This window comes from Ambystoma mexicanum, chromosome 7q (genome assembly GCF_040938575.1).
Source record: "Ambystoma mexicanum isolate Mex_15411 chromosome 7q, UKY_AmexF1_1, whole genome shotgun sequence".
In the NCBI taxonomy this organism is placed as follows: domain Eukaryota; kingdom Metazoa; phylum Chordata; class Amphibia; order Caudata; family Ambystomatidae; genus Ambystoma; species Ambystoma mexicanum.
In genome coordinates, this window is record NC_090941.1 from 1,045,164,086 (window position 1) to 1,045,187,136 (window position 23,051).

The 23,051-nt window shown below is 46.1% G+C and overlaps 1 protein-coding gene across 3 annotated transcripts in view; it reads left to right on the forward strand.

The window, feature by feature from the left end:
- Positions 1-21,672, forward strand: part of LOC138528589 (zinc finger protein RFP-like) — a 204,583-nt gene extending 182,911 nt beyond the window's left edge. For 2 of the 3 annotated variants that reach the window (XM_069640370.1, XM_069640371.1), the window contains one exon: positions 19,154-21,672. In XM_069640370.1, the coding sequence (XP_069496471.1) occupies positions 19,154-19,668 (515 nt within the window). In that variant the 3' untranslated portion in view covers positions 19,669-21,672. The remainder of the gene's footprint in view (positions 1-19,153) is intronic. The other variant, XM_069640372.1, reaches the window with a different exon arrangement.
- Positions 21,673-23,051: the final 1,379 nt, after the last annotated feature.

The window sequence follows — 23,051 nt, forward strand, 5'->3', positions numbered from 1 at the left end:
AGGTACCCACAACATACAGTCACTGGGAAGGCTCCAGTCAGTCTAGCTGGGCCTTCACAACAACACCATATATGGAACTTCCACCCAACAGCCAGTCAGGGGGAAGGGACAGAGTCAGGGCTTCCCAGGACTTTGGGAAAAACAAGATAACAGGCAATAGAAAGCAAGAGGCCACAGGGGCCATCTTGTTTCCTATCAGGAATCAACTGATTCCAATGGCAGGGCCTGGGTATCCCAAAATGGAGGACACCCAGAGCACCTGTCAAATTCAGCATGGAGCTGCCACCAGCCCATACCCTGCTCTGTGGGCCACCCACAGGTGCCCAAAAACATACACTAGGGGCACAGGGTTGTACCCCTACCCATGGGTGCCATAAGGGTATCCCATGGGTCTGTTCACCAAACCAAAAGAGAGCTGCACTGCCAGGAGTCCCTCATGGACTCCTGGGCAGAAAACATGACAGAACACACGGTAAAAACAGAAAAAGGACAAGGATTCAGAGGCCCTGTCCCTCAGATGCATTTCCGGCATCACAGGTACTTACCAGGCTTATGGGCTCACCCTCTGAACCCATGCACAAGGCATCCCTTAAGGACCTCACTCTTAAGACTGCTTTCTTAATAGCTATCACCTCCATTAGGAGAGTGAGTGAACTACAGGCGCTCTCTATGCTAGACCCCTTTGTAACAGTTCACAAAGATAAGGGGGTGCTTCGCACACATCCTAGGTTTGCACCAAAATTTATTTCAGAATTCCATGTCAACCAGTCTATAGAACTACCAACGTTCTTTCAAAACCCTTCAAATTTAAGAGAAAGGAGCCTGCATACACAAGATGTGCGCAGAGCCGTCATGTTTTATATGGAAAGAACTAGACCTCTGAGAAAGACTAATCAGTTCTTTGTCTCAGTGGCAGCAGCAAGAGAAGGAGATGCAGTTTCTGTTACACTCTTGCTAAGAGAGAACTACCCTTCAAGCCGAGAGCACAGAGTCCCTCTTGAGTCCATTTGCAAAGCGGCAACCTGGAGTTCTGTACACACCTTTACAAAACACTACTGTCTAGATGCCCACTCTAGATCTGATTCCCAGGTGGGACAAGCAGTATTAAGACATCTTTTCTCTACTGTTCCTTCTCACAACCCACCTCCAACTCCGGGTACTGCTCGCTAGTCTATGGACAGCATGTGATTCTAAGCAGATTAACAAACATCAGAGGACAATGCATTACTTACCGTAAAAGCATTTCTGATGGTTGTATCTGCTTAGATTCACATGCGCCCACCCTTCCTCCCCGCTCGGATGGAAGGAACATAGACATCCTTTATCTCTCTTTTCTGTACTCGCTCACATCTAATAGGCTCCCTCAGGGCAGAAAAAATACAAACAGAGGGACCGCAACGCGTGAGGGATTGTGGGTACAATGCATGTCACTATAGGGATAGTGTTACAGACACGCCTTGTCAACATCCCCTTTTCGACTACGAAAACAAAATGCAATACTCTTCAGTGACCACTGGATGTCGGACTATGCACAGCATGTGAATATAAGCAGATACAACCATCAGAAATGCTTTTACGGTAAGTAATGCATTGTCTTACTCCCCACAGGAAGAACTTGAAATAACCTTCTGCCCAAAAACACGCCACAGCTTCCCTTTCCACAGTTGAATAGTTCTTTTTCGTACCCTGCAACACCCTGGAAGCAAAAGCAACCACAGTTTCTTGCCATCTCTGACTTTAGTGAGAGCTGCCCCAAACCCCACACCACTTGCATCAGTTGTCAAAATAGATTTCCTGCAGTGATCAATCATACTCAGTGTGGGAGCTCCCTCAATCTTCTCTTTTACCTGCATAACGCCCTTTCACAATCAATACTCCACACACAACTGGCAATTTTCCTTAACAACAATTCCCTCAATGGAGCACAGATGGACACAAATCCCTTAATATTTTTTTAGTAGTACTCAGCCAGACCAAGAAATGCCCTCAGGTAACCTTTATTATGAGGAGCTGGCACCTTCAGCACGGCATCCACCAAACTAGTGTTGGGTCTCATTCTCTTCCAATCTATCACATGTTCCAACCAAGACACTCCAGTCATCTTAAACTTATATTTTTCCTTTTTGATCGTGAGGCCTGCCCAATCAAATGTTCTCAGTCCTTCACACACACACTCATCATGGTGCTGAGGGTCAGCCGCAAAAGCCAGGATGTCATCTTGCAAGCATTTCACATTGGGCATCCCTTTGAACAACATCTCTATCACTCTCTGAAAGACTGCCATGGTAGAAGCCGAGCCAATCGGCATCCTTCTAAATCTATAGGCCCCAAATGGCATTACAAATGAGGTCAGAGTACTCGAGTCAGGATGCAATTTGATTTGATGATATGCACTAGACAAATCAAATGTTGAGAAATACCTGGCAGCATTCAAAAGGGAAACCATCTCCTGAACCCTGGGCAGAGGATGGTGATCACCCCAAATTTTGTTATTCAGAGACCTAAGGTCTAGACACATCCTTATAGTCCCATCCCCCTTTTTTACTATCACCACTGGGACAACCAGCCAGCAGCCTCAATCGGCTCAATAACTTTGTTCTCACCAAATTTGTCAAGCTCTTCTTTGAGATTACCTCTCAGTATCAGGGGTACTGGTCTGACATTGTGTACCATGGGTTTGGCCCCCTTCTGTAGGATTGTTTTGGTACTAAAATTCCTTAAGCACCCAATCCGACCAGCAAACACATTCTTGAATTGCGCACACAAGTCATTCTCTATCAACATCACTGGCTCTACGGCATTTGGGTCTAGAACAATCTGCAGACCCTTTTGATGTCCCCAACTTAACAAGGACACTCCTTTGTCTGCTACATACATAACACCTTTTATCACCCTGCCTTTAAAAGCAATTTCTAATAACCTAATTGGTGTGCCCCCATAACCCTTCAGAGATATTTACGAAGCCTTCAAATCTGCCACGGCAAATCCTAGCTGCTGAAAAATATCTGGCCCCCACCCCTGTATATTTGGAGCCAGAATGTGCTATAATTCTCAACTCATATCCATTAATCACCACAACACACCAAGGTGCCTCTATATCCTCTCTGTCAACTGTGGCAATCAGCAAATCACTCACACCATCTTGAAACAATCTATCTTGCTCCAAATATCACCAGTTTTGGCTCTGCCCACCTTTGCCATGTGCCTCCCCCACCCCGCCTGTTACACTTCCTACATGTTACATTTCTGGTTGGGCAAAGTATACTTATTGAAATGTGGTTACTCTCCTCACATGCATAACATGCAAGATTTACTCTTGTTCCTTGAGCCTTGTTCCCTTGCGGGGCAAATCCTCTTCCTTGACTCCTTGGTGCATTCTGGACATTTAGCAGTTTAGAGACCCTTGTAGCCTTGTTATCTATACTAGTCACCTCTCCCTTGGAAGAACTCATCAAAGTCAGGGAATAGGCAGAACACCGTTCTGCCAATTTGGTCATTGTGATGGCCTGCTCCAGAGAAAGTTCTTCACCATCAGCAACCTCTCCTGTAATCTTTTATCCATCATGCATAAAACTATCTGATCCCGCGCTACGCTGTCAGTGAATACTCCAAATGTTTACCCAGCACACGCAATGCTGCCACGTAAACACTTACTTTGTCTCCAGTTTCAGCAAGCGGGAGAGAAAACAGGTGGTGTTCCATGGTCACATTTATGCAGGGCCTGAATGGACCCAGCAGAGTGTGCTCTGTAGCCTGGTAAATGTTCTGGGCATCACCCTCCCCTTCCCAAATGGGAAGCAATGGCAGAGACTCAAAAATCCATCTCCCCTCCACTCCCAGGCTGTTAAGAAAGAAGGCTTGCTACCTCTCCAGGTCAAACGTCTTCCCACCTATGTCAATTAGGTATGTATCCAACATCTTCTTCCACTGGGTTCATACAATGGATGGTTCCGAGGGAGTGGGTTGAAAGCCAGGTGGGAGCTGTATGATTGTCTCTGTGCCCACACTGTTGGGGAAGCAGGGGCTGACAAGGTGAACTGAAACAGCAACTTGGTCTAGCAGCACGATGCGGCTCCCTGACCACAGTACTTTGATACGTCGGTCTGTCACCAGATCAAAATCACTTGCTGCTTCACTCCGCCCAGCAGGAACATAGGTGAGGTACCCTTCAGGGTTCAGAATAACTTGTCGCCAACATGTTGCGTAAAGATGGCGGTAGCACAGGAGAGGAGCAGCCAAGAAGAGGCAGATGCTAGGACGTCATGTAAGCACTTGTTTATTTGCATGATGCTTTGCTCAACAATTCTCTCCCCATGCAACATCACCAGGGAGCATTCAAAGGACGCTGCTGTGCAACCTGGCATGGGGCGACAGCAGCAACAGCACTCACGGCACAGCACAATACAGAAGTTACCCAGTCATGCGCGGTCTGTACTGTGCTGGAAATCACTACAGATGGCTATAATAAGGGCCTCTGAGGTAAAGGGAAGATCTCTTACTCCCATGAATTTAGGGAGATCAGCTAGAGGACTGCTGCTTTCTGTTCTGTTTTGTGAGTATCCATAAGTAATATCTGTAGGGAAGTGACTTGGGCTTGGTCATCAACCTTTATCAGGCACTGAAGCTCTGGGAGTGGGCTCGGCAGTGCAGTGGTCTATTATAATGTTTGTGCTCCAACTCAGCTTGATCTGTGGTGCTTCCGCACTAGAGTGGAAGGTGATGAGGGGGTGGAGCAGAAGGTAAAGCATACATCACTGGGAGTAATCCCCATTAAATTAGCTACCACCCCTCGCCACCTTACTCACACCCACCCGTCATCCTTTCTCGGGGGAGCTTCAAAAGGTCCCAGTGTCTGGAATATGACAGGAGGGCGATCGGTGCCCCATCACTCTCTCACAGCCCATGAGATGGCTAGGGCCTGAGGAGGGGAGAAGCACAGGTGTGACAAAGGACCGGAAGAACTAAAACCCGTCATAGGATTACACCAAATGTGTTCATAACTTCTCAACAAAGACAGAATTATGACAAAACGTACTGAGGCAAGGCAACCACTATCCTTGGATCAAATCAAGTATGACAACACACCCTGCCTGTCACTCTTCCCCCTCAGAAAGACTCTTTGATTGACAGCGCTGCCAGCAGCTATGGACTTGGGCAGCACTCTTGCAGAAAAGACATTGATGGATGAAAGCACTTGCCTTTACATCTAAAGCACTTACAAGCACTGCACGTTGACAATGCGGGATGCTGGCATGCATGTGGCCATCCATTATTGACAATATCTCTGGGCCAAGACGTTTTGGGCCGTGGACAGCTTTCAAGGCCTTAGGGAACTAAGCCAGACAAGTGTAGGCACACAAACACCAAGCCTACGTAGCTTGGTGCTCAAATTACAAGAGTTTAGTTGCTCAATTGAACACAATCCATGGTGGCAGAACCAGCAAGCTGTTTGTTTGTCTCTCCTACCAATCACCACAAGCACATGGGAGACGTTCCTTAAGGATGAGTGCATGGTTACTCCGCGAAGTGATCCGGATGACTACCAAGAAAGAACGATCACGCAAGAGTAGCGAGAAGAAATTAAATGCTAAACAGAGTGAGGACTTACTCCACCAGTTGTGTCACTGGGGTCATTCACACCCATAAAAAGGAAACAGCAACCAGATTGGGCATCACTGGGTCATGTATGCCCATATAAAGGAAGAGTCAGCCAGGCATCAATATCTCCCGCTATGTCACTGGGTCATGTACACCCATGTAAAGGAAGCAGCCGCTAGTCATCAATACCTCCAGCTGTGTCACTGGGTCATGCAGGCCCATATGAAGGAAGTGTCAGCCAGACTTCAATACTCCCGCTATGTCAGTGGGTCATGCATGGCCGTGTGAAGGAAGCAGTAGCCAGACTTCAGTACCTACAGCTGCATGCTTGGTTCATGCACACCCATATAAAGGAAGCCGCGGTCACACTTCAATACTTCCAGCTGAATCCCTGGTTCATGCACGCCCATATATATGAAGCAGCAGCCAGACTTCAATACCTCCAGTTGTATCACTGGGTCATGAATGGCCATATAAAGGAAGCAGCAGCAAGACTTCCACACCTCCAGCTGCATCACTGGGTCATGCATGCCTATATAGAAGAAGCGGCAGCCAGACTTCAATACCTCCAGCTATGCCACTGGGTCATGCACGGCCATATAAAGGAAACATCAGCCAGTCTTCCACGCCTCCTGCTGCATCACTGGGTCTTACACATCCAAAGGATGAGCCAGCCAGACTTCAAAGCCCATGTGCGTGTAGGTAGTCGCACAACTGCAGCAACATATCGACACCAACAATCTCCTCCAAACCTACCAATCCAGATGCAGCATGGAGACAGCAACCATACAGGTTGTTGACAATGCCCTCAACATCCTTGACGACGGCCATCCCTGCCTCATGGTTCTACTCGACCTCTCAGCCACTTTCGACACAGTAGACCACCAGGCGCATATGGACACCCTGCACTGGTGTATGGGGATCAGTACCTTGTCCTACCCTGGTTCAAGTCCTACCTCGCCATCCGCCAGTAGTTTGTTCAGAATGACACCTCTAGATCGCCAATGCAAAACCTGTAATTTGTGGAGTCCTGCAGGGCTCCATCCTCTCCTCAGTGATCTTCAATATATACATGGAGGCACTGGGAGCCCTCCTAGTCACACACAACACCCACATCCACCAATACGATGACAACACACAGCTATACATGAAGATCAGCTCCATCAAGGACATATTCATTACCTGCCTCTCACTGATCCAATCTTGGACGTCCATTGCATACTTGAAGCTCAACCCCTCCAAGATTGAATTCCAACTCCTCACCAACAACACGGAACAGCCAGACATACAGACCTGGCTATCAACCATGAAATGAGGGCTTCACACCCGAGCTCATCTCCTGTGCCAAGTCCCTCAGGTTCCACATCAACAAACATTTCTCCTTCAAGACACACATAGCTAAGAAAACTCAGACAGCTTGATATGAACTCTCCCTCCTGCGGAAAGTCAATCCCTTGCTCTCTCCAGACAGCTGCTGATCCACCATTCAAGCACTGGTCCTATCCCGCTTAAATGTGGGCAATGCTCTCCTCAAAGGCCTCCCGTTGTCCTCCCTTTTTTCCCTGAGAAGTGTCCTACATGTGGCTGCACACCTCATCAAGGGGCTATGCAGAAAAGCCCAACTCACCCCGGCACTCATCGACTTTCACTGGCTCCCACTGCACGCATGAATCACCTTCAAGTCTTGCTGCATCATCTATAAGGCAGCCGCCCTCAAGTCACCCAGCTACCTCACAGAGAACTCGGCATCTCTGGAGGACATCGCACCACCAGAAGCCAGGATGCGTGCAGACTTGAAATCCACCACTGCAAAAATGTAAGGACCGGAAAACAAGCCTTCGCTGCCTACTCCCCTAGACTATGGAACCTACACCCCGTAAGCATCAGACTCACTCCCACGCTTATACAATTCAGAAAAGAACTCAAGACCCACATCTTCGAGGAGTCTCTCCTCTTCAACATCTAGGCAATCACATTGCCCCGCACCACCTGACTCGCTAGACACCGTCCGACCCTCTCCACTCCGAGTCCATGTACAACTGTACCCCCCCCCCCTGTATCCTAGCCCCTGCTGCTGTATATCTGGTCCTTGTGACCTCTGAAACGTGCTCCATTATGCAGCTGTACTGTTGTATACTTCTGTATAGCGCTCTGTTATTTATTTATTTATTTATTTTTATTTTTTTATTGAGTTTATTCACGGAACACCTGAATTTTATCAAACTTTCAATCGAGCTTGGTTACTCCGATTCTAGTTTTCGCTGAGTCCTTAATCCAGATCCACCGGTAACACTGCGGTGGTCAGACTGTTCCTTCTTCACCCTCATCCACTGGACAGGTTCAACTTCCTACGGGGGCATTGGTGAGGTCATTGCCTGATTGATCTGCCGGAATGCCAGTTCGATTAAGTTCACCATGGCCACCGTCCATCTGGTGGTTTCTCCAGATATTAATCAGTTCCATAGGTCGTCTTCTTGTATCATCCACGGGTTAGATATCAGTGGTAGGAGGTAGATAGCTCTGTTTTGTTTGGTATTGGGACAGTCTATTACCAGATGTTTCAGGGTTTCAACCACCTCTGCCTTTTTACATAGCCGGCATCCCTTTTTGCCTTTTGCTCCCCGGATGGTTATGATTTCCTGTGTTAACAGTAGATTTAGTCTCGCTTTCATGAAGAGGATTCTTTTCCTTTTTTCCGGAAATTTAGTGCAATAATTTTGAGGTTTTTTCAGTTTATTAAAAGTTGGGGGCAGAGGAGTTAAGAGTTTGTTCTCGACTGCTTTCTCAACCATATGTATCCAGTCCATTTCTTCCATTTTTTGTTTAATTCTATCTGGATTTTCTTTTAGCTCTTTTTCTGTGCATGCTATTTCGGTTACCTTTTCTTTTCTATTTTCAACCCAATTGTTAAGGGCTTCGCATTTGCCGCTTTCAAGTTCTTCCTTGATGATGTTATATGTGGGTAACGTGTCCGCCAGGATTGTTTTCCTATATAATCTCATGACACTTTGGTCGACCATAGATGAAATAGACACTAAGCCCAGTTCTCTTCTGATGGCTGCCATGGAGGTTGACTTTGGTAAGCCTAGGACAGCTTTCCAGACCAGACCTTCCAACTTGTTCCATATCAGACGTGGGATAAACAGTGAGGCTTCCATTCCGTACACCAGGGCTGGTACCACTTTTGTCTTGTGAAAGTTAATTGCCGGAATTAATGAGAACTTCCCAAACTTATTGTTGACAGTTCTCGTTTGCGATGTTAATCTTTTGGCTTTCTCCCAGAGCATGTCTTGCATGGCCTTGTCCGTTCTTGAGCTGTCAATTTGGACTCCAAGGTATCTGATGTTTGTTATTGTTTCAATTTTGGTGTTGTCGAGGAACCAGGTCAGCTGTTTAGTTTGTTTATTTGGTACTTTCTCGATTGTCAGGACTTTTGTTTTATTTTTGTTTATTTCTAGATGGTTTTCGTCAATGTATTTCGCCAGGTTAGTTAATTTTCGCTGCAGTCCAATTTTCGTCTGATCTATTAGGATCACATTGTCCGCATATAGAAGTCTTGGAATGATGGTTTTACCAATTTTCGGCGGGAAGGTCCAAATTTTTGCTTCAGAGTGCTGGAAATCTCCCAAGAACGCAATAAATAGGGCTGGGGCCAGGGGGCATCCTTGTTTGACCCCTCCATTTACCATGATTTCATCTGATAATGTTCCTTGTTGATTTAGCTTAACTCTTATGGTGGTTTGCGAGTGTAGTGCTTTTACTGGGTCGAGTACCATTTGTGGGCAATTCCAGGCGTGTAATTTCGACCACAGCATGTTGCGGTCTATTTTGTCAAACGCTTTCGAGAGATCGACGAAAGCTAAATACACCTTGGGAGCTCCTTCCTTCACTTTGGCTTTCAAGATGTTAATTAGCATGATGTTGATCATTGTATGGCATTTTTTTGGAAACCCATTTGCAGGTTATCTTTAGATGGACCAATTCTTTCCCAAGATCTGAAATGATCCAGCAGGAGTGTTGCATACATTTTTCCTATAATATCGAGTAGTGCTATCGGCCTGTAGCTTTCGGGGTCTTCACGATTCCCCTTCTTGTAGATCGGGACAATGACTGCTTTCTGCCAAGTCTCTGGAATCTGTTGTTTTTTGCCGCATTTCCCAAATATCTTACCGACCACTCTTTCGGAAACTGTTTGACATCGACATTTGTCGTCCGTCTGGCCCTGGAGCTCTTGATGTTTTTAGCTTCCTGATTTTTGTTTCTATGTCCTCAGGGTTAGAAACATCCACCCAGGCAGAGTTGAGGTTGCGCTCTATCACATGTGGAGTTGACTTAGGCTCGTCAGATTCTGTCGTTAGATACTTTATCCATTGTACTTCCGACACTGCGTTGGTCTGCATCGTGCTCGCTTTGTTATTCATGCTGTTTATCAGCGACCAGAATTCACTCGATTTTTTTTGTTGCTAGTCTTTTCATCATCTCTTCCGCATCATATTGATATTGTGCTGCTCTGTGTTGTTTCCGCCAGCAATTGTACCTTTTCGTTTCTGACTGCCATTTCACCCAGTCTTCTTTGGCGTTCGTTTTCTTTGCCTTTCTTCTCAATCGCCACCCCACTTTTCTTTGTTCCACCAATGCTTTATTATACGCGTGCTTTGAGTGGTCTTGTTCAGTGCGTCTTCCCAGGGATGGCTTTTGGTACGCCAGTAGTAAAGGTAAATAGTTTGGTCTTTTGTCAGCCTTGTTTAACATATTGCACGCGATTCTCTGGTCCCAGGACTTTTTAATTTTCTGAATATCCGCTTATGTTAAACGTAGCCGTGTTTGTTGACTATTTAGTTCAGTGACAACCTGATATATCGATTTCACCAGTCTCTTTCCTTGCCAGGTACATGATAGTAAGTTGTGGTCACTGTGTCTAGTTCTTTGAACTTTGAAACTCTCAATACTTGTTGTTAGACCTGCAGTGATGAATATATAGTCTAATGTCACTTTTGAGGACATTTGTTCCCAGGTAGGGATGTTATTTTGGTTCGGGAACATTGAGTCTATATTTTGGATATTTCTTGAACTGATGAGTTCCTTCCATGCTTTCCCTCATTCCTTGGATGCATCTGTTCCGCCGGGCCGTTGGTTGATAGTTGAGTTCGCCCCAGATGCTTCATTGCAGTTCGCATTGAAATCTCTGCATATAATGATTTCGACCCCTTCGAAGTCTTCGTATAGCTGGTAGATAGTTGCTCCCATATTTGAGCAGAATGTTTTTGTAAACATGCGTTGCGGGTTCCAATAGCAGTTTATTATTGCTAGAAGATTCGAATGGCCTCCTCGCTTCTTCGTGCAACATTGTGACCATGTTGTCAAGATCACCAGCATTTCATAGGCTTCTTTCCACTTCCGTGGTTCTGCAAGGCCCAGTCCCGTTTTGATTGCTGTTAACAAACCCGACGATGTTCTTCCTAGCAGGCCCTTGTCTGCTGGTGATATTTCCACAGAGAATCCATCGAGCGTGGGTTTGTCCGTCAACCATGTCTCTTGCAAACAGAGTATGTCGTATAGACCTAAATTCACATCTCTAACAATCTTTAGATGTGCGTGGCCTCTCATGTTCCAGGATCCCAAACTGTATTTATCCTTGTCGGACCGCTCCTCTCCGCTTGTTGCATCGGTGGGTTTATCGAGGGCGGTCCCTGGTCGCTGCTATTTGTTGCTTTTCTTGTTCCAGATTGATGTAAACCAGTTCCATGGGCCTTTCGGTTGAGCTGAGTAGGACGCCTTTAAGTTGTTCTTTGCCTCAATATCTTTCGAACTGGCATCACTTCGTGGTCGGTGTTTGTCATCTTCCTCTCTTCAATTTCTCGCTGGTCGGTATCCCTGGTCGGGATAAGTCCTTTCTGAGTCAGCCATTCGCCTATTATTTTCCTCTTCTTCTTTCCAGTTCAAATCGCTTTGTCATTTTCCGTTTCTTTGTAAGTGTTGGTTCGTCCCCCCGGAAGCATCTTCAGCCTTGAGATTTTTCCAGCGATTGTAGCGATATAGTTCCTCTGTTTTTGATTGGTAATATCTTACATGTTTTGTCGTTCTTTTCTGAGTCCCGCTCATTTCTTTCCCATTTTTTTTTATTTCAGTCAAGCGAAAGCCCATCTGTTCTATTTCTTTGAATGCCGACTGCTCAATGTATTTGATTCCAGCTGTTTTTACATGAAGATATGCTTTGGCTCTTTTTTCGCTGTGATACGGTTCCACTAACTTGAAATCTTCAGTTCTTATTTTCCTTGATGATTTCATTCTCTTTATTATCTGCAATACTGTTGGTCGATTTAATATTAAATACTATTTTTTTGGTTCCACTTGTTCTAACTTGAATAAGCGTGTCTCTTCTTTTGTTTTAGTTTTCCTTTCCTCCTCCTCTCTTGTTGATTGCTGTTGCCCGTGGCTACTTCTGATTCTGGTTCTTTTAGTTTTATCTTTGTCCGGGTCCTCCTTCAGATATCGTTCATTTTTCTGGTGGGAAACCCTCTTCTTCATCTCTGGCAAAAGACATTGATCCTTGTCGTATTGTTCCTCATCTTTTCTAAGCTTTTTTTTACATTACTTACATCTTTTTTCTGGATGTTATCTTCACTCTTTCTGTTTGTCCTTATGTCGTCTTGGTTTATCTCAATGACGTTTTTTTCCCAATGTTGCAATACATTCATTAGGTCGGAGTCTGTCATAAAGTCATCCACTGTTCTTGGTGACCTTGTTATATGGGTTTCTGATGGGTGGTCCAAACCAGGGACTTGCTGTTCCCCTGTTTGAGACCCCATTTTCTTAAGTTTTAATACCGACTGTTCCATTAACGTCTTGATTCCATCAGTGGGCTTTTTGGTTGTCTCTTTCCACTGTGCTGTTTTTAGCTGGTCTCTTTTTTTGTTTAGGAGTAGATTATCTTGATTTGTCCCGACTGCCGTTGCCGGCATTTGTATTTCCTTGTTCTTAATCTGTATCTGGGGTTCTCGAGGTTTAGATAACAGCAAAGTCTGTGGTGTTGATAATTTTCCATTTAATTGCTCCATAGTTTCACTCTTTCTTTCTAAGGCTTCAATTTTACTTTCCCAGGTCTTTTGGTGCGTGCTTTTTTGATCTTCCACTGCCGTTATGTAGCTTTCCACGTGTGACATTTTTGTTATCATATTCGTGAGAATTGCCGTGTTGTCTTGAATCTCCTCTTTTATGGCTTCATATAGTTTACAAAATGGTGCTAATACAATGGTCATTGCAGACATAATTGCTATCATATAGGGCTTCTTATATGGGGATTATTTCTACATTGCTACTGCTATGTCACTTAGTCGACGATTTTTCGGGGAGGATTGGATTTTCTCAGTTCTCCTAGAGACAGCTGGTAACTCCATTGCTGAGCGCTCCATCGGAGAGCTTTGTTCCTGATCTATTGCTGTTCGGCAGCCTGAGGATCTTTTGTTCGTTTGTATGTTATCTCGCTATCGCCCCTCCCCATCGGGGGTTTTCGATGGTGGCATTCTTAGCAGACCTGTCGCCAAATGGGGCTTTGTCCATGCGAGCCGATGCTCTTCTTCGACCAGAGCGTTGTCCCAGCGTTGGGCCTCTTGCGTTATTTGGATGGGTTGCGTTGGATCCAGCATTGGCTCCTCCCCTCTATCTTTTGTTTCACCTGACTTCACCTGCATCACATTCTTCGTTCTTTTGAACAGCTCGTTTGCTGCTTTAAACTGGGCATCGCTGTTTTTTTCCGTTTGGCCGGGGGCCAGCTGCCCTGCCCCACGCATATCTTTTTGGTTTTTGCTTCCTTCCGTGCTGCTGTTAATCAAATTTTCTTGAGATCCGGTCTCTTCCACGGCTGGTTTTACTGTTGGTGTTCAGATCGACTCTGTTTTCCTCTGCTTTGACCCCGGCAGATTTTCTTGTGCCACTTCAAGCATCTCCGCATCAGAAACTTCGGTCTCCGCATTCAACTTTCTTTTATATTGCTGCGTAAAGAACGCCTTTAGGGGGCACGATATAAGCGGGTTTGGCAGGTTTTTATACGTGGTGCCTCTCCTTTTGATCACCTTTAGACCTTCACTGTCTTTATATTTCGTCTTTATTTCTTTAAACTCTTTTATCGGGAGTTTATTTGTTGGTCTCATTTTCAGCGAGTATTTATCCCCAGATTTTGTTGATTTTAACTCCATTTTTGTTTTGTTTCTTTTTTTCTTTTGTTTCCTAGCTGCTGGCTTTAGTTGCTCCCCATCTGTTTCCTTTTTCGAGTCTTCGGGTTCACTTGCTTTTTTACTCCCTGAATCTTAGTCTCCCTCATCAGACACACCGTCATTTTCACTTTCAGTGTCTGTCTCGCTTGCTGAAATCTCAATACTCTTCTTGCAGCCCTTTTCGGACCTTATCTCACCAGTTGTTGAATTCGCCCCACTTGGCGAGTAAGTGTGTGTTAGGGAGAATTCCCTTATAAGGCTAATTTGAGTCCCCCAGCAGCTTTGCTGGATTTTTGGGGTTTGTTTTTTCTCCTGCTAAGAGTGAGACTCTTGTTCTCCCACTCTTCGGCATGATTTGAGGTATGTCTTTGACTTATTGTGTGCTTATGGGCTATGGGATCTTTTTATTCCATAGGGTATCATCTGTTTTAGTGTATGTGTTACACAGCACCCTCAGTGCAGTAACACAGGGGTGTCATAGTGACCTCCAAACATAGACTCCATACCCTGGGACTGACTACTGTCTCCCAGGGCATGTAAAGTCACCATTGGCTTTACTAGTCTCAAATTGTGAACAGAACCAGTACAAACCATCCTATTGTGGACGTACTGGTCGGGGCAATTAGATTGCCCCGGGGTCTGTTATTCGAGGGGGCACTGTCCAGTCCCCCCCCTTGTCGAGTTTCTGGCTGGTGGCAGTGGTTACCACGCAAAATATTCCACCAGAATATTTCCTATGGGATTTTCCCATTGATTTTAAACGCACCACTTTTTGGTGCAATGTTAAAGATACCGCTGGTTTATTTATTTAATATAAAATCACTGGTTCGGTCTTTTCGCCAGAACTCTTTTCTAAAATGGCCTTTGTATCCGTCTCTGTAACTCCAACCAAGTTTCGGGCCCTTTGTTACACTTTTTGGCGGGCTTCTCCATAGAAGCCCTCCAACTGGTGCCACTCTGTCTGGGTTCCACAGGATGTGTGGGTGGGGGAATTGGCACCCTGGACTGCGTTGCCTTAGCAACCCAAGTCGCACTCTGTTCTGATTGGCCCAGTGGTGAGCCGCCCGGCTCACCACTTAGCATGTATGAGTGACAGCTAGGCTGTTGAATGGGGTTTTTTCTGCATAAAAGCAGGGATTTCAGGGCTGGAACTTCAGAAGTCGCCACAGGACCTAAGAAATCCAAAGAGGGGAGAAGCTGAGCCTTCTGCAATGACGACATCACCGGTGGAGCCCTGCTGCAACAACCTCACCACTTTCCCGACGACAAGAGAAGATCTTCTGCTGAAAGAGTCTTCTTCCTCTGAGCTGGTGGGATCAACCAGTTCGCCATTCGCCTTCAAGGACGTCTCTTGGTCGAATCGCCAGTACCAAGCACCCCGGCGGCCAGATAGCCAAGCTTCACCACTGTGACCGCGAATAAAAGGAACGCACCTTTTAACCGAGCGAACTCCGTGGCTGGTCTCTTCCCTGGGCAACGACTCCAAGTTTCCTCCTCGACGAGATCTTCTCTTCCCCTGGTCGAATCCACGAACTGCACCCACTGCCAGGAACAACTGCCACCGCTGGAGCTTCCTCAACTTTAGGTACTGTGTTCCACCTGCCCTCCCTTTCTGCGGATTGCTAAAGGTGACCCTTAAATCCTTGGCTTTCCAACTGGGTTGGCCCCCAGACCTTCTAACTTTACCTTTCGCATTAAACCAACCTCGTTTGAACATTTCTGCAAAGATTTGATTTTTTTTTTACCAGTGTGATCTTGGGCACCTTTCGCCTTGCTCCATTTAAAGTGGGCCTGGCCTATGAACTTTGGCTCTACAGTAGACTCTGCCTTCACTAACTTGCTGTGGTCTTATTAAAGTGTTGGGAACTGTTTCATTTTTATGACCTGCCTTTTTCTCTCCCTTTAACTTAATTATTGGAGTGCCATCTAGGTTACACACTCACATCTGTTTTTACAAATAGTGGAGTTTGGACCTAGACTTGTCTAATAATTATTAAGGGAGATGTGTATACTTTATCTGACTATGTTTGAACTTGCTTTGATTTATAGTGCTTAGTGTATTTCCTAAAGTGTGTTTTAAATAAATAATAGTATACTTTTGATACCAAGCTCTGGTCAGTGTTTGCTTGCTCTACTGTGTTTTTAGCCCTATTGTGTATCCTCTGTATACTGCCCTACTCATCTAGAGAGATGTCTGACTGCTCAGCCACAGCTACCAATTGGGTTTACTGCTTACTCCTGTAGTCTTAATCTTCTTGCAGTGGTCCCCAAGGGAACTGCACAGGATTCTGCCTAACAGTGTGTTGGACCTTGTTGTTGGAGTGAATCATTGCCTTTATTTGTATGTTCTTATGCGAGTTTTCCGCTTTGTTTGCTGTCGGGTCTGGTATCATTATTATACCTTTCTTTTCGTTTTTGGGCTGAGTCTTGGTCCCTCGGGGTGGGGAGTTTCCCATGTTTTTACCCCTATTCTTTCCCCATTTTTCCCCCCCTTGCAGCCCCTCCACAGAATGTCTCTGGGGATCAGGGCTTTTTTCTACTTCCACGATGTTCAGTAGGTTGGAGGAGTTCAGGGGGTTCGGAGAGATAGGGGAGTTCACGGCATTCGAGGCCTCCCTTTCATATCCCGATTGCGGGGAAGCAGCATTGACGCCATTCCGCCCCTCCCGGGCCTCATCCCTCCGACAGCTCTCGCATGGGCTCCACTCACCGGCGGACGGTGGGCTACACGCAGCGGGGAGAGGGGAAGAGAGCGGCCTCTTTTTCTCCTCGGAGCTGCTCTCCCTGGGTTCCCGGTCACCGGCCTCCATGTGCCTCAGGACCGCTCCAGCCCCCGGATCTCGAGGATTCTCCACCGGAGGCGTGGGGGACGCCAACGCCGATGCCAGCGACTCAGGTACAGCAACAACTTCTTCTTCTGTCTCGTCTGTATGACCGAGGTTCACATCGTTCGGCGCTTCATTACGGAGGGCTGAACCGTTTCCTGCCAAGTTCCTGAAATCATTTACTCGATTCCTGCACAGTGGTCCGGTGGCCGACCCCACCTCTCCCTTCTCATTCTGACCCTGCACGGTAGACTTTAGCATAGCTTTTCCTTTGGCTGGGCGCACTTCGGGCTCCATGCTGCACTTGCTTCGCGTCTGCAGCGGACTGCTGCAGACTGGCTCTCCACCTCGGCTCACCAGCTCTGTTAAAGCGCTCTGTTGCTTCTCGAAGCTAGGTCCGCACTCAATAAATAAATGCCCCCCCAAAATAAAATGACAGGCTCCCTCAGCGGATTCTTTGCATATAGATCTACGTGAGGTATTGATGTCCGGTTTGGTTAATTCTTTTATTGTTTTTACTAGGCAAATGGATATGATTTTAGGCAAAATTAATGCTAATGTGATGAATTGCTAATGAACCCACTAAAAATGAAAGCAAAATTGTATGGAATGGATGGAAACGATTGATCATCATTATAAAGAAATTGATTTATGTTGCCTAGGTATATTTATTTGTTTCCTTGTGGCCGTGTGCGACTGATATACCTATAATTTAAGCTAAACCAGTTACCGACTCTTGAATGCACTAGCCCAAGATTGTGAAATGAGAAATCTGCAAGATCTTGTGAATTATGTTGGAATAAAGACTCTTTTGAATCAATAAAACATGTAACGCTTTACTGTGGGTCGACTGGTCCGGTGAGTTTAGAATATTGCACTTTAATCGTTTTCTTGGAATAGGACGAAATGTCCGGAATAAAATTACCGACCCCACCAAAAGACCTAAAACACACACCACGAAAAGTTCTAACTACCAAAAGTTCGAACTTTTCGTGGTATGTGTTTAGGTGTTTTGGTGGAGTCGGTATGACATTTATTTTTTTTGAAAGTCTGCAGGGGGCTGGGGTGTATAGTGAGCGGGGGTTATGGGGGGCACCCCCGAGCTCTCCCAACAGAACAGGGGAAAAAAAAGAAAAAGAAAAAATCAATGGGGCTGCGGAGGTGTCCCCCGCAACATTCCGCTCACTATACTATATAGTATAGTGAGCAGGGTTTGCGGGGGGGAAACCCCTGCATGTTCGCATGGGAAATGTATGAACATTTTGTATTCGTGCATTTCCCATGCGAACATTTCCGTCGCGGGAAATGCAGCCGCGGTCACTTCACGCAGATCCGTTTTTTGAGACGCGTGACTCCCTTTGGAATCAGTTAATGGAGGGCAATTGTATTGCTTTATGGTTGGTCCTATGCAGATTTTTTTACTTCGTTTTTTCATAAACTCAACATCTAGATTCATCTGAAACCGTGCATTGGCGCACATTAGTTTGCAGTTCAAATTAACTTTATGGTTTTAATATTTTCTAACAATATTTAAGCAGAGCAGAGTACTGGAAATGTGTTCTATTGTATTTGCGCAATAGTATTAGGGCCAAATTGCAGTGTAATATTATAGACTGTATTTTATATTGTTTTTATTTGTTTGAATTGTCTACAATGTTCATGTGTGTTAAGGTTTTGTTTGCAAACCAAATACAATAAAAAATAAAAAACTGCACACTGTTTGGGGAGAGAGGGGTTAAAGCAAGGCAGACCTCAATGTGCCGTCCATTGCACCCTCTCTACCTCCCTCAGACCATGAATCACTGTCTCGTACCCCACTCAGTCCCCCCCCCCCTAACTCTTCATAGCAGCGAAGCCAATAATCGCCTAAATGAGGGTGTGGGCAGTTGCAAAGCACCCACACTCAGATTCGTGGGAGGTGGGATAGCCCCTAATCCCTGGGGGAGCCACTGATCTGCGCATTTATATGCAGCAGGGACAGAAATCTGTTTGGACCCTTCCTTCCTCTGTGCTCCTCACTGAAGTACGTTTGCTCGAGGCACTCAGAAACTTCGCACCTCCCAGAAAGTGGGGTGGGAGCAAGGTTTAGGAAGGAAGAGAGGAATGGCCGCCATGCCCATCCCATGGTGCTCGGATGACCTCACTAGAAATGAGATACTGAAAACTGTGGCAGAAGCGGGGAGACTGGGGAGGACGTGTTACCATGTGTGAAGGTGGAGGTGGCGGAGGGGGACGGGAGATTAAGGCACAGACGGGGCCCATTGACCAGGGCAATGTCACACACCAATGGGTCCATGCCCCAAAACACAAACATCACCCCCATGAAGTCCAAAGCATCAGACCCCCCCAATGGGAAACGGACCCCTCCAATCAGTAGGATGTCCCTGGAGCACATTGTGTTATTGCCTCTCGGTAGGGGTGCTTTTGTATGGGAAGGGTATGGGGCTTTATAATTGTTGTCCTGGTGGCTCCAGTAGCAGATGCCAATTAACCCTTTCTCTTCTCTCCTCTCTGCAGTGCCCGTGACCCTGGATCCAGGCACAGCGCATAGAAGGCTGACCCTGTCTGAGGGGGGGAGACGTGTGACCTGGACAAGCACAGAGCCACCCCCAGCAGACAATTCCAGGAGATTCACTTGCTCTGAGTCTGTGTTGGGGAGGGAGGGCTTCTCCTCGGGGAGGCATTACTGGGAGGTGGAGGTACTGCAGGAGGGGCTGTGGGGAGGATGGATTGTGGGGTTCTCATATCAGTCTGTGAATGCATACGGGGTCACAACATTATCCAATTTGCAAATCTGGGGTCTGAAGCAATGGAGGGGTAAGTACATGGCTCTCGCCTCCTCGACAACCGCTCTCTCCCCCCGCCATCGCCTCATGAAGCTGGGGCTGTATCTGGACTATGAGGGGGGCCTGGTATCCCTGTACAATGCTGATACCATGGAGGAGCTCTACACTTTCACCGACGTCACCTTCAGAGGGGCCCTGCACCCCTACTTCTCGCTCTGGTATAGGGCAGACATGCGCCTGGTGTAGGAGATGCCCTCTACACACACCCTCACTCCCACCGATCAACCTGCCTGCATCACTGGTGTTAGGGTACAGCCACTTCCCCATGGTGGAAGTCATGCCCCCCCCCCCCTCATTGATCTCCCACTCTGGCCTACACCGCAGAAATACTAAATTTAAAACTACCTCCACATTCATGTTAATTTAGACCAGAGGTGTACCGAATAGTGAAATTACTATTCGGTCAAATACTAAATAGTTAGCCAAAGTATTCGGCCGAAGCCGAATAGTGAGCCAAATAGTTGGTTTTTTAAATACATTTTCCAGCACATGAGAAATACTGCTTCGCAAGACAGTAAAGAGCATGTCAATGCACGCATCATGGATGCACACATTCAGATGCCCTACCCCATTTGAGCCTCTGCACAAATAAGCGGGCATTTCTATACATTTCAATTTGTATCCTAAATTCGCATTGATGCGCATGTAAATGCTTAAAAACTGAAGCGCATTCCCCTTCGTCTGTATGGACCATTTTTGATGGTGGTGTGTATTTTATTTTTTAAGTGTGAGAGCAGAGGTTTGAAATGCTGCTGTCACACTCGCATTTTTATCCCATTTCTCAAACAGGGCTAGAAGTGCAGCTAAGGGGTCGTCGCTGTGAAATGTGCGACAAACACGCACGTGGCCATTGGGAGCCTGCCATGCCTCACATCCACTGTGCTTTTTTATTTGCACATTTGTTTTGAGAATCTGGCCCTTTGTGTTTTGGGCTAACCTGCTTATGCACCCAGACCTCCCTCCCCACTTAAAGCAAATGTGGCCCGTTTCTTATGCTAATTGGCCCCTTTTGTCTATCCCTGAGGTTTGCGTGTGTGATGAACAAGTGAAAGAATTGGAGTGGAATTTGTATAGCCTCAGATTGCGACCAAAACACATTACCTTGGAAATAAGGGCCAGCCTTGCAGCACACAGTAGTTGCGTAATGCTGCCTGCTCCTATTTCTGCAACTGTGCAGGCCACGTAAAACCACAAAAGGAGAAATGAATAGGCAATTCTGGGAAAGCGCCATTTTATTGGCTAGGGGAGTAAGTTTGCTGCATCCTAGCAACCGAAGAATTCAGGAGATGGGTATGCATCCAAGGAACAGTGATTTTACAATGTCAAATACAGTACATTAATTGTCACCAAAAAAAGTGATTAACAAAAGCCCGCTAACGTATCACACGTGGGCAGGAAACTGCTCTCGACGTTTCGTGGTTGGATCTCCTGTATACAAAAAGGGTGCTTACTAGTTTACTAAGCTCCCTTCTTGAAAACAGGAAATCCTGAGTTTGGATCTCAGACATGTCATTTTCTGTGATCCGAAGAAGGGAGCTTACAAAACGAGTAAATGCCCTTTTTGTAAACGGGAGATCCGAGGCAATAGCTCTGGGGTATGCAGAGGGAAATCTGGCGCCTGCCGCCATTGTAATTGCGGGATTGGACACTTACCTGATGCTGCCTCGATGACCGTCTTTCCTCTGCCATTTTCTTCTGGTCGTCTTCTTCCGGTCTCGCTACCTCGGTGCACTGTCCCAATGCTTCAGGGTATTTTTCCTTGTGCTGCCTGCAGCAGCCAGTAAGCTAAAAGCTTACTGGCTGGTGCTGCTTTCCCACTCTTCAACTTTCTAGGATTGAACATTTTTTTAACTTCGGCTTTGAGTAAGTATGACATATAACATAACATATTCCAGGAAATATTCTGCCGAATATGAATAACTGGTTTTCAGCTGAAATTCTTACTTACTCCAAGTCAAATTTCCGTACACCCCTAATTTAGATTTAAACAATTTTATTTAATCAGACTTCATCCGGATTATCAGCATTCATTTCCATGTTATGACATAATGTTTTATCTAATAATCCATGTTCTTTATTCTATTTTTTTATCTGATAATTTCCGGCTATTTTGCAAGACTATATTCCAATCCCCAGCTACTCATATCATTGTTATTTGTGCTAAATTAAATAAAAAGTTTTGAATGAAAAGTTTCGATCTCACATGCGGTCGTCTGTTGTTACTCCTGCGAGAGGGCGCTGTTCCGTGCATGGCCAGTCACCCCTGCTCGAGCTTCTTACGTCTTCTTTCCTCTTTCCTGCACATTACATATTCCCCAGTGACATGTCAGCAGAACTTGCAGAGCAAAGCTATTCAGAAAGAAGGAACTCTGGGCCCGTCGGAGGAGTGGTGGAGAAGGGGGCATCAGGACACCGCATGGCCAGGATTTACGAGAACTCTGAGGCTCCTGTCTCAGAGATAATGGACAGATGAGGAGTTACTGTTTGTTTTGAATAATACACTTTTCTGTCAACATATATGCCAACATTTTGCCACAGCTGGGAGGGAGATTTTTTAACAGAAATCAAGACAATTGTGTGTACACATTGGGACTCATTACGAGTTGGAGGTAGCCATGCCTTTAATAAGAGCATGGCTACCCCCAAACTCGGGTCCGGGTCTGGGTCCTGCAAAAGGGGACTTACCAGGCCATTTTGACCTTGGAGGGCCCGGTAATTCCCTTTCGTGGGACCCCGAGCCGGTACGTCCCCCTTCCCATTTGATCCCCCATAGGGCTCAATGGGAATGGGGAGGATGGTAGCAGCGGTACCGTTCATAACGGTACTGTTGCTACCATCCTTGTCTACTCGCGGGTGCCGCTCCGCAGCACGCCTGGTCTGACCACGCGTCCAGAGCAACACCCGCGAGCAAACTCGTAATGGTGCCGTGCCGCATGCCGTTGTTGCCTTACCGCAACAGTCATAATGAGGCCCATGGGTTGAATTGGGGTAAGAAACATTTTAGGAAGGAGAAATAAAAAAATAGCAGCATTTTTGATGAAAGAATTGGGAGTCTTGCATCCAAATCAGGATGTTTGGCATGTATGTATCAATGATGTGAAAAGTGTGCAGATCTTAATGAAGCAGTGGGAGGTACAGTTGCTCCTTTATTTTCCCATCTTCAATGAAAGACTACAAGTGTCACAATGCAAAGCAATGTCAGAATAAAGAATGCCAGTGAACGTATGCAACTCCAGATATTCTGGACTACAACTCACATCGGTGCTAACCAGCACACTCACTGATGGAGGATTGTAGGAGTTGTAGAGAGCCACAGGTTGCAGACCTCTAAAAAGACACACAACAACATATATAGGGTGTTTTAATTGTTTGACACATGACAACATTAAAGCTGCCTAAGTAGCAAGCGATAGCAGGCACCTTGTGGCACCTCCGAGTGCAACCGCAATGGCCGCAATTTTACCAAGTTTTCACCATATTTGTGACTGCAGCTAGTTCCTTTCTATAGCTCCTGCAGTGGAGCAATCACCATCACAGCTGCAGGTGCTTTATCATATGCAATCTAAAGT